Raw genomic sequence first — 17391 nt, 5'->3', positions numbered from 1 at the left:
CAAAATTGGTCATAAAATCCCAGCTGAGATGTAACTGCAGTTTAATGGTTTAATGCACCACTTTTGACTTGTCTCTGTTTTTTTTTGCACTGACGTCTTGTTTTGCATGGACTTTTTTTTCTGTAATTTATGCATAATTTATATCCTGTGTGTTGTCCAATCCTATGTGCCTGCAATGCTGCCGCAAGCAAGTTTTTCATTTTACCTTTACCTCACTGTACTTGTGTACATGACAATAAACTTTACCTCACTTGATCTTACCATAATTTGCCGTATTTTGTATTCCTATGGTTACAGTTGTAAACCAACAGCAGCAACTTCATTCCCCTGGATACTCAGTGATTTGTGTGTAGAAACAGCCTCCTAGATTGGAGGATAACTCATGCCCCCATTGGATAGTCAGAGGAGGTACAGCAATATGGGACAAGGTTCAATGCATTTAGCATTGATCAAAGCAGAGAACGTTACAGGGGATGAAAATTTTCCAACTACCTGCTCTATTAGAGACACAATAGAATGTAGATACTGGAATCTGCAGCAACAAATAAACTGAAGGAACTCAGCAGGTCAGGCAGCATCTGTGGAGGGAAAGTGACAGTCGACGTTTCGGGTTGAGACTCTTGCTCGGGACCAGCCAAATCGCAACCTGAAAGGTCAACTGTCCCTTTCTCTCCACAGATGCTGCTCTATTAGTTTATCTCGGATTTTGAGAGCTGACCATCAATGTGGGTCATCATAACAAGCTGTTGCAATTCTGTCCAAACTCCAAAACTTCAACTTTGGGCTCGAGTTTATGAGACAGGCAGCAGTAGTGTGGAAGTGCAAGACCAATTCAGCACTTCCTTCACAAACTGCTTGCACGAAGCTCTAACCTCAAGCTGTTCAACTGGTTTAAACGTAGCCAAACATTTCACAGATAAGAATGAACCAGTAGTTGTAGAAGTACTACAGGTGGTCTCCGGGTTACAAACACCCGACTTATGTACAACTCTAAATACGAACGGGCTCCTGTCATATTAATAAGTTCAAAACTCCATGTACACACATATATTCGTTCCTACAAAAGGCAGTAAATTTCCTCTCTCTCTCCACTTTTAGTTGTTCTTTCTTATCAGTCTCATGTGCTTTTGATGCCATTCATTACAATACTGAGGAGGTGTGATTACCATATCGAGTGATTTTTTTAATGTATTTTCTGACTTGCATACAAAATTGACTTACGGACATCTGTAAAATTGGAACCTGTTTGTTACCCAGGGACAGCTTGTATAGTTTATCCACAGACTATTTAATTGCTTTACTACATTTTGTTGAACCACAGAGTTTAACGGCATAATGGTGGTTTAAGAGCAATCAAAATTCTAATCCAATTTTCTCAAGGTTTTGCACTTACTTAATTTTTGGGGGGGAAAGAAGCTTCCTTTTCCTGAATGACCATAAAATACCTTCTATCCTCAGGGCAACTTTGCAGGGCACCCACTCTGGGCCCCTTAATGACTCAAGTCTAACAACTGCTTCTCGCAAGGTTTACATGCTTGATACAAAACATGCAGTGTAACCAGGAAGAGCTGCTCACAGCATGTAAAACTTACTAATCCTGCAGCACAGCCAACACAGCAGCTAATACAACAAGCAGTAATGTGCACAAATTGACTTAGCAGCAAAGCAAGAAAATAATTTAAAATGTAGCTCTATGCAAATTTTGTTGCATTATCCTACAAACAATGCATTTCCACAATAGCTTTTGCATACTCAGGATACCCTAATGCATTTTGCAACTAATTAAGTAGTTTTGAAGCACTGTAATGCAGAAAATTTGGTAGCCAATTTGCACACAGCTAGTTCCCAGAACTGGCAGTGCAATAATGTCCTGAAAATCAATGGTGGAACACTGGCACAGTTAACAAGATATCACATGCACATTGAAACACACAATGAAATACATCTTTTGCGTAGAGTGTTCTGGGGTCAACCCGCAAGTGTCGCCATGCTTCCAGCGCCAACATAGCATGCCCACAACTTCCTAACCCCTACATCTTTGCAATGTGGGAGGAAACCGGAGCACCCAGAGGAAACCACGCAGACACAGGGAGAACGTACAAACTCCTTACAGACAGCGGCCGGAATTGAACCTGGGTCACTGGCGCTGTAATAGTGTTATGCTAACTGCTACACTACCATGGCTGTAGAGCTGTGGACTGACCACAGGTCCAAGCACAAGACAATGATGTTGTCCACGTCCAGGAAGGCTTTCATCTGCATGCCCCCCCACTGCCAGGCATCATCACCTCTCTTATGCTCATATCCTTCCGGATAGATTGAGCGAAAGGCTCAGTACAACACACAAACAAGACGAAGGAGAGTGGCAGTCTTGCCTGGCTCCAGATTTCATGGGAAGCTTTCCATTTATTATCCATTGCAAGACCAGTTTTTCACTGTACCTCGGTACAAGTGACAATAATAAACCAATACCAATATATCCAATTCTTGATTCCCTCACCAAAGCCCATTTTGGAGAGCACGTCCATCATGTATGTGTACGGTATCCTGGTCACACAATGGTATTTCTGAGCAGCGCAAGACTGTCAAAGATTATCAGGCTCAGTACGGCATGGGTTTGGTCCAGATGGATCACCTGCCTCGAACAGACCTGATCCGATTGCCGATGGCCTTAGACAAAACCTTGTAATCCACATTCAGCAGTGAAATAGGTCATCAATTTCTCATGTCCTCCCTCTCCTGCTTTTGTGCCAAGATGAGGGTGATGATACTCTGTCTCATGTATTCTGACACGCTGCCAGCTAGAAGCACAGTGTTGTACGCTTCCACAAGTAGGGCCCACCCTGTCCCACAGAGAAAAATACAACTCAGCCAGTAATCCATTGCTTCCAGGAGTTTCATTCATCTCAAGAGGATGGATGGAACTTTGCAGTTCCTTCAGGATGAGTGGCTGGTCCAAACTCTCCTGCTTGCCATTGTCAAAAACCTCCAGGTTGGAGGACAGGAAGTTCTGGGAGGCTGTGCTGACTGTGGCCTTTCCGTCATGCAGACCAACACAGAAGGTTCTGTAGGTCCTCAATATGTCTGGCTGTGATGATGTTACTGAGCTATCACTAAGGCTGTGGATAAGAGAGCTCCCCCTGTGAACCTTTGGAAAAAGTAAAGCAAGCACATCTCATCCAGCTCCACAGAGTAGACTGAACCAGAAGGTAAACATGGAGGAGATTAAAGCAAACAGTGAGGCTTGCCGGCTCTTCGTCTCTCGGGGTTCCTCCTCGATTGCAGCAGGAGCAGATTCTGCATGCTTTTCTGGAATTGATGCAATTCCCTCATTAAGGACGCTCACTACCCGGGACACGACTTCCACGTTACTACCATTGGAGCCTGAAGACCCACACTCAACGTTTTAGGAACAGCGTCTTCCCCTCTGCCAACAGATTTCTGAACAGTCCATGAACACTACCTCGTTATTCCCCTTTTGCACTATTTATTTATTTTTGTAACTTATAGTAATTTTTGTATTTATGTCTTGCACTATACTGCTGCTGCAAAACAACAAGTTTCATGACATACATCAGTGATTCTGATTTCAGTCCAGATGACAGTCTTGACCCAAAACACTAACTGTCCATTTCCCTCAAAAGACGCTGCCTGACCTGCTGAGTTCCTCCAACAGTTTGTTTTTTGCTCTCTTGATGTTCTCCTTGACTGCTTCCCCTCAGTGCATCGGGAGTCAAAAAGTTTCTCAATTGTCCACAATACTTAAAACCACTGTAGCACAAGTATTAATTGAAAGAGAACTGTCTCAGAGTCCAACACTCTACAGAAAGGAATTTTCAACACTTTGAATATTCATTACTTGGTTTATCTCCTGCTCTTGAGTAATTGAAGCTCTAGCTGTGTGCCACATGGGAGGAATGCTCTCGTAAAACAGAGCACTGTTGAAATAGTTTCACCATGTCCATTGTTCAGGAACAAACAAACAATAAGGATCAAATATCCAGGAGGAATACATTAAACATGCTTGTTAACTAAAGAATCTCAGTGAGTCACACATATGAAAGTCCTTTTACATAAAGGCACCCAGGAAACTTAGATAAACGAAGTGCTCACCATGCAGAGCAGCTCAGAGAATGGGTTTCAAAAGGTGCAAAAGCAGCAGAAACAACTTTCAGTGCAGCTTCCACTCTTACAGTGTCATACTTGGCCTCAGGACCTCCCAAAGCACTTCACACCGTGACGTGCATTTGCAGGGCATTCACCATGGTGAAACAGAGAATGTGACAACCAAGTGGTGCACAAGAAACTCCACATACGTGTTCTACACATATGTGAAGAATAGGAGGATGACTAGAGTGAGGGTAGGACTGATCAGGCATAATAGAGGAAACACGTGCCTGGAGTCAGAAGAGGTAGGGGAGGTCCTTAGTGAATACTTTGCTTCAGTATTCACCAGTGAAAGACCTTGACGTTTGTGAGGATGGCGTACAACAGTCTGACACTCTAGAACAAGTTCACATGAAAAAAGAGGATGTGCTGGAACTTTTGAAAAACATTAGGATAGATAAGTCACCAGGGCCAGACGGGATATATCCAAGGATTTTACAGGAAGTGAGGAAAGAGATTGCTGCGCCTTTGGCAATGATCTTTGCATCCTTACTGGCCACAGGAGTAGTACCAATGATTGGAGGGTGGCAACTGTTGTCCCTTGTTCAAGAAAGGGAGTAGGGATAACCCTGGGAATTACAGGCCAGCGGGTCTTACTTCAGTGGTGGGCAAATTACTGGAGAAGATTCTTAGAGACAGGATTTATGGTCATTTAGAAAAGCATAGTATGATAAGGGATAGTCAGCATGGCTCTGTGAGGGGCAGGTCGTGCCTCACAAGCCTGATTGAATTCTTTGAGGATGTGACAATGCACATTGATGAAGGTAGAGCAGTGGATGTGGTGTACATGGATTTTAGTAAGGTGTTTGATAAGGTTCCTCATGGAAGGCTTTGCTCTTTGTGATTTTTATAAATAACTTGGATGAGGATGTGGAAGGGTGGGTTAGTAAGTTTACAGATGACACGAAGGTTGGTGGTGTTGTGGATGGTGTAGAAAGTTGCTGGAGGTTACAACCGGACATTGATAGAATGCAGAGCTGGGCTGAAGTGGCAGATGGAGTTCAACCAGGAAAAGTGTGAAGTGATACACTTTGGAAGATCAAATTTGAAGGCACAATACAAGGTTAATGGCAGTACTCTTAGCAGTGTGGAGGAACAGAGGGATCTTGGGGTCCATGTCCATAGATCCCTCAAGGATGCTGCGCAGGTCGATAGGGTTGTTAAGAAGGCGTATGGCGTGTTGGCCTTCACTAGTTGGGGTATTGAGTTCAAGAGCCGTGAGGCAATGTTGCAGCTCTATGGAACTCTGGTTTGATCACACTTGGAGTATTGTGTTCAGTTCTGGTCGCCTCATTATAGCAAGGAAGTGGAAGCTTTAGAGAGTGCGGAGGAGATTTACCAGGATGCTGCCTGGATTGGACAGCATGTCTTATGAGGATAGGTTGAGCGAGCTAGTGCTTTTCTCTTTGGAGAAAAGGAGGATGAGAGGTGACCTGATAGAGGTGTACAAGGTGATAAGAGGCATAGATCGAGTGGACAGTCAGAGACCTTTTCCTAGGCCAAAAATGGCTAACACGAGGGGGCATAACTTTAAGGTGTTTGGAGGAAGGTATAAGGGGGATGTCAGAGGTAAGTTTTTTTTTACACAGAGAGTGGTGGGTGCGTGGAACGCACTGCCGGCAGCGATTGTGGAGGCAGATACATTAGGGACATTGAAGAGTCTCTTAGGTAGACACATGAATTGTATAAAAATAGATGGCGATGTGAGAGGGAAGGGTTAGATAGATCTTAAAGCAGGATAAAATGTCAGCACAACATTGTGGGCCGAAGGGCCTGTACTGTGCTGTATTGTTCGATGTTCTATGTTCAAATATTCTCAAAAATAAACCTGCAGATTGTCAGAGATCTAAAAAAAATGCTGCGAACCCGACAATGAATCCCGGATGGTGTGTTGCCTCCCTGGTGCCAGGGTACGGTACGTCACAGACCGGGTCCAGAATATTCTGAGGGGAGAGGGTGATCAGCCAGAAGTCTTGGTACATGTAGGTACCAATGACATAGGTAGAAAAAGAGGTCCTGAAGGAGGATTACAAGGAGCTAGGAAGAAGGTTGAGAAGCAGGAGATCTAGGGTAGTAATCTCAGGATTACTACCTGTGCCATGTGCTAATGGAAGTAAGAATAGAAAGATCTGGCAGATGAATGCATGGCTGAGTAACTGGTGCAGGGAGCAGGGCTTCAAATTTCTGGATCATTGGGACCTTTCTTGGGAGAGGCATGACCTATTCGCAAAGGATGGGTTACACATGAACTCCAAGGGGTCCAATATTCTGGTGAGAATATTTAATTATTATTTCACAAAAGAGAAACATAGGTGTATTTTTAGACTTTGCTCTGTGTAAGGGCGTGTGTGGAGTGGTACCAGCAGGGACATAATCCCTGACCATACACCCAACCCCCAATAGCCAGTCACTATGTTAAGGACCCACATGGAAACGCAATTGTTCTCCATGTGTTTGTATAACATGTCCCTTCAAAAGCAGTCAGGTTTAAACTTTGACCCATGCCCCTGGTTGTGCAGTCTGGTTACTGCATTTACCTTCAATAGAACATAGACTTCACTTCAAAAAAAAAACTTCACAGCATTCAAAGCTGTTTGGGATGTTCCAAGGTGCTATAAAAATGCAAGTCTTTCTTTGTTAAAAAGAACACATTTTCCATCAGAGTATCACAAGCAGCTGGAAGACTCGCTCCCAAGACTGCTCTGTTGCTCCAGCTGAGGTCCCTGAAGCCAGTCAGGAGCAGTGGAATGAGTAAAATGGATATCTGACATTGACTAGAAACTAGCAATAACTAAAAACACAAAGTTTATGCTCTAACACAAAGAAACATTTGCTAAACAGCAGCTCTGGAAATGCAGACACCTCCAGACACAGAATCCAGCGCCAACTTTGGGCCTGAAATTAATTTAAACTGGGAACGGACACAGATGGGCATAAGCACTTGCACGAGGAAGACAAATGCTGAATCAGACTGCAACATCCAGCACTACTGCAGCCAGATCGTGAAGCAGTATGAGTCTGCAGAGAAAGGAAGCCATTCAGTGTGTAACTGGGAACGCAAACGGCTCATGAGTTCCAGAATTAATTGCTGAATTATTTTGGGGTCAAGGAAAGGTTGGTTGAAGATAAACAACTAATCCTTAAAGACAAGATATTTCTATCTAAATTATCTACAACAAACATCCTGACTGAACAATTAACATTTTGTTTTAAGAAACCTAGATGGCTGCACTATTCTATGGAGACCATAACTCTACGAAACACACATTGGTATCAAATAGCAGCACAAATGAACACCAATCCTGGCTTGCATGCTGTATGTATTACTCATGAATTTTGGAATTTAAAATTCAAAAATTGGTTAACGCAAGAACTTAAGAAGTAGGAGCAGGAATTGCCCCTCCGATCCTTTGAGCCTGCTTCAGCATTCATTAAGGTCATGGCTGATCTTCTCCCTCAGTGCCATTTTCCAGCACCATATCCCTTTTTGCTCAGAAATCTATCGGTCTCCATTTTGAGGTAATAACCAGTTCTGAGCTGCAGTCTAGTAATCTCATGCAGCTCATGCACACTTCTGAGCTGCAAGTTTTAGGCTCCACATGTGTCTCCTCTCGCCTTACTTGATCTCACACTTCACAATGACATGGTGTCATGATGACAACCTTTCCCTCAATGTCAGCAAAACAAAAGAGCTAGTTGGTCATTGACTTCGGGGGGGGGGGGGGGGGGGGGGGGTGGGGGGGTGGAAAGCGGTGGTGCACATGCTCCCGTTTACATCAATGATCCTGAGGTTAAGAGCTTCAAGTTCCTTGGAGTGAACATCACTAATAGCCTGTCCTGGTCCAACCACGTAGACACCACAGCTAAGGAAGCTCACCAGTGCCTTTACTTCCTCAGGAGGCTAAAGATGTTTGGCATGTCCCTATCGACCCTCACCAATTTTTAATCAATGCACCAAAGAAATCATCCTATCCGGATTCATCACAGCTTGGAATGGCAGCTACTCTGCCCATGACCACAAGAAACTGCAGAGAGTTGTGGACACAGCTCAGCACATCACAGAAACCAGACTCCCCTCCACAGACTCTGTCTACTCTTCTCACTGCCTCAGTAAAGCAGCCAACATAATCAAAGACCCCACCCACCCCGGACATTCTCTCTTCTCCCCCCTTCCATCAGGCAGAAGATAATAAAGCCTGAAAGCATGTACCACCAGGCTTAAGGACAGCTTTTATCCCGCTGTTATAAGACTATTGGACAGTTCCCTAGTACGATAAGATTGACTCTTGACTTCACAGTCTACCTCATTATGACGTTGTACCTTATTGTCTGCCTGCACTGTACTTTCTCTGTAACTGTAACACTTTATTCTGCATTCTGTTATTTCTTTTCCCTTGTACTACCTCAATGCCCTGCTGCAATGAAACAATCATATAGATAGAATGCCAAACAAAGTTTTTCACTGTACCTCGGTACATGTGACAATAATAACCCAATTTACCTGCTACCCTGTCTCCTCATAGACCTTAAATGCACCAGTGCTATTTTCAGCAATCATTTCTTGTGGTAGCAGGAGCAACATTTCTCATCGTTATCTGGGTAAAGATCCTGCTGGATTCCTTGTAAGATTTATCAACAATTAATGTTTACAGTCCCTGATCCAAAACGGGTAATTCTCTCCAAAGAGAGAGGAGGTAAATGAGAAACCCAGACCACCGAATAGAAATAGAAGAGGCCCTGAGAGTTTCCACGTTAGAGCGTTGGACAACTTGTAACTGGAAACAAAAAGAAGCACAAAAACAAAATGCTGTGAATGCCAGAAATCCAAACTAAAAGCTGAAAATGTTGGAATGGTCACTGACCACTGGATGTTAGCTCTGTTTCTCTCCGTGGATCTTGCCCAACTCATTGAATATTTCTACCATTTTGTGTTTTTATTTCAAATTACAACCTGTGCTGAAAAGCTTTTGTATTCCGGCAATATTTTCCCAAACTCAAGTAGTATTTCGCAGATTCTATCCAGACTTAAACATTCTCTCCCATCATTATCCCTTCGGGAGATGCATGGGGATCTAAGGTTTCTCTAAGAATGCACATCAGTGGGAATACAATTGTCAATAAGTGTCCATGAGACAATATTTCACCAGTGCATCATGTCACAAGGCAGTTCGGCGGTGCTTACCCTAGATGGACACAGTCCTGTCCATCACAGGCACAGCCCACCCCACCACTGAAAGCATCCACATGAGGTGCTGCCTCAAGGAGACAGCATCTGTCATCAACAATCCCTACCATATGGGCCATGGGCTCTCCTCATTGCTACCATCAGGCAGGAGGTACAGAAGCTCAAAGTCCAACACCACCAGGTTCAGGAACATCTACTTCCCTATAAACAACAGGTTCTTGAACCGACCTGCACAACCCTAACCCTACCTCAGCAACAGAACACTACAGACCACCTCTTGCACTATCATGGACCTGTTTCTGAGTTTTTTTGCACTAATATCTTGTCTTACACCATCGTTTTCTTCATTGTCGTGTACAATTTGTGTTGTCTGAATCCACGTTCCTGTGATGCTGCTGCAAGTTTTTCATTGTACCTGTACCTCACTGTACTTGTGCACATGACAATAAACTCGACTGAGTTGAATTACAGGTGATGATTAAATATCTGGGCTCCTGCACAGACCCTCTGGATATCTCACAAATATCATTTTAGGGACGGCTTAATGAAATCACCGACCCAGTGGTGCGACTGAAACCCTCTTCCACGCTTTTTATCACAACTGGAACCACACTTTCTTTGGCTCCCTTGGCCAGTTTTCACTTGGTACCTTCCATAAACCACAGTTCATCCAGAGCTCTGCTCACCAGATTCCACCAAGCACCAATACCAGAGACCAGGCAATAGCCAACCAGTCGATTGGCTGGCCGGGAAAAACAGAAAAAGCCCCAGCTGTAGGTTGGTGGGCTAACATTCCAACCACAGCCAGCAATGCCTCAGTTTTAACCCGTTTTCACATCCCTCTATGGCCCTTCTCCTTACCTTTGGAAACATTGCCCTATCCTGGCCACCAACCACCCAAGGTCTTGTGGTGTCTCCAGGTCTGGCATCTTGCCCATTCCTGATTTCCTGTGCTCCAACATTGGAGGCCAACATTATTTCAGCCACGTGGGGCTTTAACTTTGATATTCTTTCACTAAATCCACCACTTCTCAACTCCCCTCCTTCTATAAGGGATTCCTTAAGTGAATTGGTGTGTACTCTTGCTGGGTTGCACTCCTGTTTTTTTTAAGGTGCTACATATCATTAGCTGGTTATCATTGCTGTGGCAGGAAATTGCCAAAGGCCAGTTAACTAGCCTTCCAGATGGGAAGAAGACCCAAGACGTTCTTACACTTGAGTTTTCACAGCTGCACTGGCAAAGGTCTGAGAAAAAACACCCACTCTCTTGGCTTGGCTGTGGGGATAAACAGAAAATGCACCAACTGAAGTTGACAAAAAGTGAATGGAAGGAAAAGCTGCCCAAGTACCTGAGTGTTGAGCTCAGTCTATTTAACATAGATGTACAGGGCAGATTCCAACACTTACAGAATGGTTGTGGAATTACTCAGAGCTGAAACCCTGCCTGAATGTTGTTACCATCAAAATCCCATTTGTCAGCAGTGTTCCTACAATGATATAATACCACAAAATAAAATTAATCCTTTTTTTGGGAGAGGTCAAAGAAAATGAAAAAAAACAAGCTCCCCAATCCTTACTTCATTCAGCAGACTACAAACAGGCAAGCACCATAAACCAGGATCCACCAGGTTCAATCAACAGTCCATGTGGCTCTCAGCTAGGTCTTCAGTGGAAGGCCTCAGGCCATCATTACAATCCCAAACTTTGGGGGTAGGATTGTGTGGCAAGGAGGATTAAGTGAGTGGGAGAGGGGGTAAAGACCACCATTGCGTAGCAGTTAGCACGACGCTATTACAGCGCCAATGACCTGGGTTCAATTCCGGCCACTGTCTGTAAGGAGTTTGTACGTTCTCCCCGTGTGTCTGCGTAGGTTTCCTCCGGGTGCTCCGGTTTCCCACGTTCCAAAGACGTAAGGGTTAGGAAGTTATGGGCATGCTATGAGGGCGCTGGAAGCGTGGCGACACTTGTGGGCTGCCCCCAGAGCACTCTACGCAAAAAAGATGCATTTCACTGTGTTTCAATGTACATGCGACTAATAAAGATATCTTATCTTATCATCCAGTCACCCTGTTGGAAATGCACACAACAGGATTGGAGCCAATACCATTAATACTTCAATTGTTGAACTCTCACGTCCTGGAAGACAGGTTGAAGCCCATAACTGGTGCCTGAGGAACCACAGCCAAACAAATCATTGCCTTCAGAAGTGAGGGAGTCAAGGCCACCAGGGTTGGGTGTCCTGTCTCTGTACTGGGAATTCTGTCAGATTACAAGGTAGGATGAGCAATAGCTCCTAAAATGTACAAAGGTACAAATTTCCTGATATTTCTGCCAGAGGTGATAATCAAGATCACAGGACATCATGGACTGCTTATTAACTGTCATTGTTGTAAAGCAAAAAGTATCTCACCTCATTTGCCTCTTCAAGTGCAAATGTTACAGCACAACCTCAATAAATAGTTAACAGCCACTGGTTACCAGGTAGCTCTTGTCTAAAATGGGTCTGCGTTGTGAAAGATAGCAGACAGGTACCTTGGACTGGTCCGATCTTGTTGCTCATTGCGTATCGGAGTATCTGCTCGTCTTTATCATACAGGACAAAGGTGCGATCCACAGACAGCTGCTGAGTGGCAGGCACCGGACGTGCGCTGTCGTCATGGATACAGCCCTGGAAACTGATGGTCTGCTTCAGCTGGAAGGAATACCCCCGAGAGGACTGATCAGGAAACTCTACCGTGTACTGGATGTTGGAAGAGGTCATGATTACTGAAGGGGGAAAAGAAACACAAAACACATTTAGGAACAACAACTTCTTTAAATAAATACTTTAAAAAACGCCGCAATCTCAGGACATTAGCAAAGTGCTTTGTTTTCTTTAAAACAAAACTGCTGTCACTGTTGATATTGCAGGAAATGCTAACCTCTGCACAGCAAGGTTCCACGAACAACACTGAGATAAAGCAGCACGTAATTCAATTTGGTTATGGCTGGGGCACCAGAGAAAACTCCTAACAGCGCAATGGGATATTTACAATCGCCCGAGAGAGCAAATAAGATCTCGATTTAATCTTATCTGAAGGTCAGCAGCTCCAACAGAGCAGCATTCCCTCAGTACTGCACTAGGAGTACCGGCCTGGATTTTCGGCCGAAATCCCTAGGGTGGGTCTTGAACTCATAACTGTCTGACACAGGAGGGGAGAAAGTGCTTCCCACCCAACCGAAGCTAATAGACCACAGCTACAGGCAGCCAGCATGCTGCACCAGTGTGTAGATTTGGATAACATATTCAATCCCCTGTTCAGAATGGAACATAATTCGACGAGTTCAAGAAGGTCAACGCCATCCAGGACCAACAATTAGCAGCTGATCCACCAACATAAACACCCACTCCTTTCACTACTGACTGCACCATCCAGAGGATACACTGCAACAACTCACATTGCTCCCAGAGCAACTCCTGAACCCACAGGCTCTACCACCTCGGGGGAAAGACAGCAAGAGCTGCTTGGAAACACCACCAACTCCAAGTTCTCCTTCAGGGCAGGTGCCATTCCAACTTGGAAGTGCAATGGGCTGCTCCTTCATCAACGCTCGATCCAATTATGCAACAGTGATGAATCAAACATCACTGTGTGAGCATCTTGCCACATGGATTGGAGATCACAGATCACCACTAACTTGACAAGGGCAATCAGAGGATGGCCTCTAAGTGATTAGCACACTGGCATTGTTCACATACCACAAATCTTTTCGTACAATGTAAAACCCAATTGTCACCTCAGCCAAGAGTGAACCTGGGAACTGGGGCTACAAAATGAAATGACTTAACCTTCGGAACTCACAAACCTGATGCTAATATCACAGGAACTCAAGAGCTTGTTCACAAAGTTGTCTGGAAAATTACCTGAATTTCTTTCAGCTTTCATAGGAAACAGTTGCATTAGGAAAATAATGGTGCTCTGGGGAGTTTTTACAAAGTGACGGATCATGAAATGCCAGAAACCTACCAAAGGTTCTGTGCTTTATGGACCAGGAACTTCTGAGGAATTCATTCCTTTTCCCCTGAAGAATCATTATCGTGGCCTGCAGCAAGGGTGGGTGTCAGCAGTATAGAATACACAGCACCACAGTACCCAAAGTCACAAAGAGACTGATACAGAATCTGATAAGGCCTAACGATTTCCTCTGATGTAGGTGATGAGGAGGGGGAAGGGGGTTGACATCCAGGACAAAACGAAGCATAATTTTAAAATTAAAGGTTAGGCCATTCAGATGTCAGGAAGTGCTTCAGGGAACTGCGGTGGATATACAAAACTTGCAAAAAACACTCCAACAAATCAAGGCAAGAAACAGGACAAACACCCATTACGCATAGATAAAAACTAGCACAACAACTTCAGGGAATCAGGTCCAACAGCAATCAATGCTTACTCTTAGGTAGACACATGAATGATAGAGAAATGGGGGGCTATGTGGGAGGGAAGGGTTAGATAGATCTCAGAGCAGGATAAAATGTCAGCACAACATTGTGGGCCAAAGGGCTTGTACTGTGCTGTAATGTTCTATGTTCTATAATCCTCAAAGCACAGAAGGAGGCCATTCAGCCTGCCAAACCCATGTTAGATCTTTGACATAACTTGTCTATCCACGCCTGCACCTTAACCACGGCTGAGTAATTCGCAGTGAACATTTAAATATTTATGATCACAAACAACTTTTCGTCTCACAACACCCATAATTCATCTCTTGGGATTTTGCTTGCCTCAATGCCTTGAAAATTAATCTTGAAACCCTGGAGATTCCCGGACAATCCAAAAGGATCGGCAACTCCACGTGCATCAGAATCTGAGATTAACTGGAATTGTATCAGTAATCTGTCTCAGTAACAGCTCCTGCCAGCTCAACTGGAGTAGGTGGTCAGATCGGGTCTTGTGGCAGATCCCACCATTTCTTTGTTGGTTCAGCCAACATTTCAAGTGCATCAAAAAAAAAATTAAGCCCAAAGCCTGGATGAAGCTTATACCCGTTTCTAACCCCGGGTGCCCTCAAATATCTTTGCTGAACGTGGTCAAGGACGTTGGTTGAATGACACACACAAATTAAACATAACATAGACAGACAGAAGAGCGTAGCAAAGGAACAGGCCTTTCAACTCACCCTGTCTGTGCCAACCATGATGCCAATTTAAACTAATCCCATCTGCTTGCACGTGGTCCATTCCCTCTGTCACCTGCCTGTTCACGTGCCTCTCAAACGGTGCTATCATATCTGCTTCCACCACTTCCCCTGGCAGCCTGTTCCCGGCACCTGCCACTCTTTGTGGGAAAAAAAAGTCTCACAGTTCTCCTTTAATCTCCCACCCCTCACCTGAAACCTATGACCCCTAGTATTTTACCCTGGGAAAAAGACTACCTACCCTATCTGTTCCTCTCATAATTTTATATACTTCTATCAGGTCGCCCCTCAGCCTCCGAAACACCAGAGAAAACAATCCAAGTTTGTCTAACCTCTAAGGAGAGCTAATACACTCAAATCCAGGCAACATCTTGGTGAACCTCTTCTGCACCTTCTCCAAAGCCCTCCACATCCTTCCTATAGTATGGTGACCAGAACTGCACACAATATGTGGCCTAACCAAAGTTTTATACAGCTGCAACCTGACTTTCTAATTTTTATACTCAATGCCCTGACTGATAAAGGCAAGTGTGCCATCAGCCTTCTTTACCTTATCCCCTTGTGTTGCCACTTTCAGCGAACGATGGACTTGCATCCCAAAATCCTTCCATACATCATTGCTCTCAAGGCTCCTGCCATTTGCTGTATACTTTCCTCTTGCATTTGACTGTGCACTTGGCCAGATTAAACTTCATCTACCATTTCTCCACCCAAATTTCCACATGATCTAGAACCAGCTGTACCCTTTGACAACCTTCCTCACTATCCTCAGCTCCACCAATTTTCATGTCATCTACATACTCACTAATCAGACCATCTACACTGTCATCCAAATTGTAAATATATATACAAGCAGAGGTCCCAGCACTGATCCCTGTGGGACACACTGGTCACAGACCTCCAGTTGGGAAAACATCCCTCTACCACTACCCGCTGTCTCCTATGACCAAGCCAATTTTGGATCCAATTTATCGTTAGCGCGACGCTATTACAGGGCCAGCGATCGGGGTTCGATTCCCGCCGCTGTCTGTAAGGAGTCTGTACGTTCTCCCGTGTCTGCGTGGGTTTCCTCCGGGTGCTCCGGTTTCCTCCCACATTGCAAAGACGTACAGGTAGGTAAATTGGGTTTAAAATGGGTGGCGTGGACTCGTTGGGCCAGAAGGGCCTGTTACCACGCTGTAAATAAAACTTAAATTTAAAATTTAAAAACTCACTGTGGATCCCATGTAACTTAATCTTCTGGACTATCTTATCATGAGGGACCTAGTCAAATGCCTTACTAAAATCCATGTAGACAACATCCAATGTCCTACCCTCATTTTCGTCATTTCCTCAAAAAACTCAATCAAGTTACTCCAATCCCTACATATAATGTAAAGCGTAAAGCAGGAAATTCACAAGTCAGATGGCACATGAAAAGGACATGTTGATATTTATGAGCAACTCCTTGGTAAACCTGGAATTAAAGAATTTTTGCAGACATGTAGAATTTTCTATCTCCTCTCTCAGCTGAGTTTCAGTTACTCTGGATAGTTGTTCCTCAACATCATTCAGTAAACTTGCCCAAAGCAGTAATGTTTAATGATTCCCCTCCATTTGCTTACCAGAGCTTGAGTAGTGGTACAGCTCGTTATAAGGCTCGATGTGCACGGTTGACTCTCGCGGAATTTCAGGCACCCGCCCTTCTAGTGTGGTAGCAATTGTGAGGTGGTTATGCTCATCGATCCCACTGAACTGCTGGTTGATAGTCAGCTGCTCATTACCAGGGCTGAAGGTCACTTCTGCTTGACGTGTGAATTCGCCACCTTGTCAAAAAAAAAATCACAAGACACCACCCAGTCATAACTAATCACAGGAGGCACATTTTCACTACACTGCAAGACCCAACAGGCAAGTAGCACCTTTAACTTTTACCATCACTGGAGTGTGATTAGTCAAACAAAAAAAATCTGACATTGAGCCTCTTAAGGTGATATTAGAAAAGATGCCCAAGAGCTTACACTTAATGAGAGAGGCTTTGAGAAGAGGAGGAGGAGATTTCTGCCCCTGATATCTGAAGCCATGATCTCCACTGGAGGAAACAAAGGAAAGGGGAACGAGAAAGTGAGCCCACAATGGGACAACTGCAGATTTCTGGGAGAATTTCAAGGTTAGAGGAGTTTAGCACTTATAAGGAAGGTGATGGATTTTGGACATTATAACAAGAAACTTAAATCCAAGGAGCCAATGCAGTGCACATTCCAGATTAATCATGACAGAACACTGCGGTTCTGAAGTTCCCCAGAAAGGTCTGGACTCAGCTAACGTGGTTAACATCTGTCTTCATCCACATGGTTAAGGCTCCCAAATGATTTCAGTAACTAACATTGGCCTATAATTTTTGCAAATGCTTCAGTTGCCAAAAAGATTTCCACAAGGATTTTACAAATTTAATCACAAGACCAAACAAATATCTGGAGTCCCTTCTGCAATATTTTGGAATTTGTGTAATGTAGCAGAACAAATTATTCCAATTCTCAATAGCAAGAGAGTAAAACACAATGTAGCCCTCAAAATAATTTTGAGAAATACCTTCCGATAAAGGTTTGAAGTAACATACTACATAAAATAAATGGGATTATTAAAGCAAAGACCATCAGAATGTGCCAAGTGTTGGAATGCATGGCTGCAGATACCTTCATGGATCATGGTGTGTTAGTACCATGGTGAACACAATTTTGGTTACAAGTGTTTTTAAGGGACATACAAACTAGGAACAAGAATAGGCCACTCAGCTTCTTAAACTGGCCTTGCCATTCGATAAAATTTTGGCTGATCTTATTGTAACCACAAATCCATATTCCTGTCTACCACAGTAACCCATA

At 44.0% G+C, this 17391-nt stretch overlaps 1 protein-coding gene across 1 annotated transcript in view; it reads right to left on the bottom strand.

Moving 5' to 3' along the window:
• Window positions 1-17391, bottom strand: part of nid1a (nidogen 1a) — a 95707-nt gene that overhangs the window by 62514 nt on the left and 15802 nt on the right. Inside the window, exons 7-8 of the mRNA XM_052024063.1 lie at window positions 16132-16332; window positions 11885-12118 (exon numbers count right to left, since the gene is read on the bottom strand). Coding sequence (XP_051880023.1) covers window positions 11885-12118; window positions 16132-16332 — 435 coding nt within the window. The remainder of the gene's footprint in view (window positions 1-11884; window positions 12119-16131; window positions 16333-17391) is intronic.

This window comes from Pristis pectinata, chromosome 10 (assembly GCF_009764475.1).
Source record: "Pristis pectinata isolate sPriPec2 chromosome 10, sPriPec2.1.pri, whole genome shotgun sequence".
NCBI classification, from domain to species: Eukaryota; Metazoa; Chordata; class Chondrichthyes; order Rhinopristiformes; family Pristidae; genus Pristis; species Pristis pectinata.
This window is presented reverse-complemented; position numbering and strand designations above follow the sequence as displayed.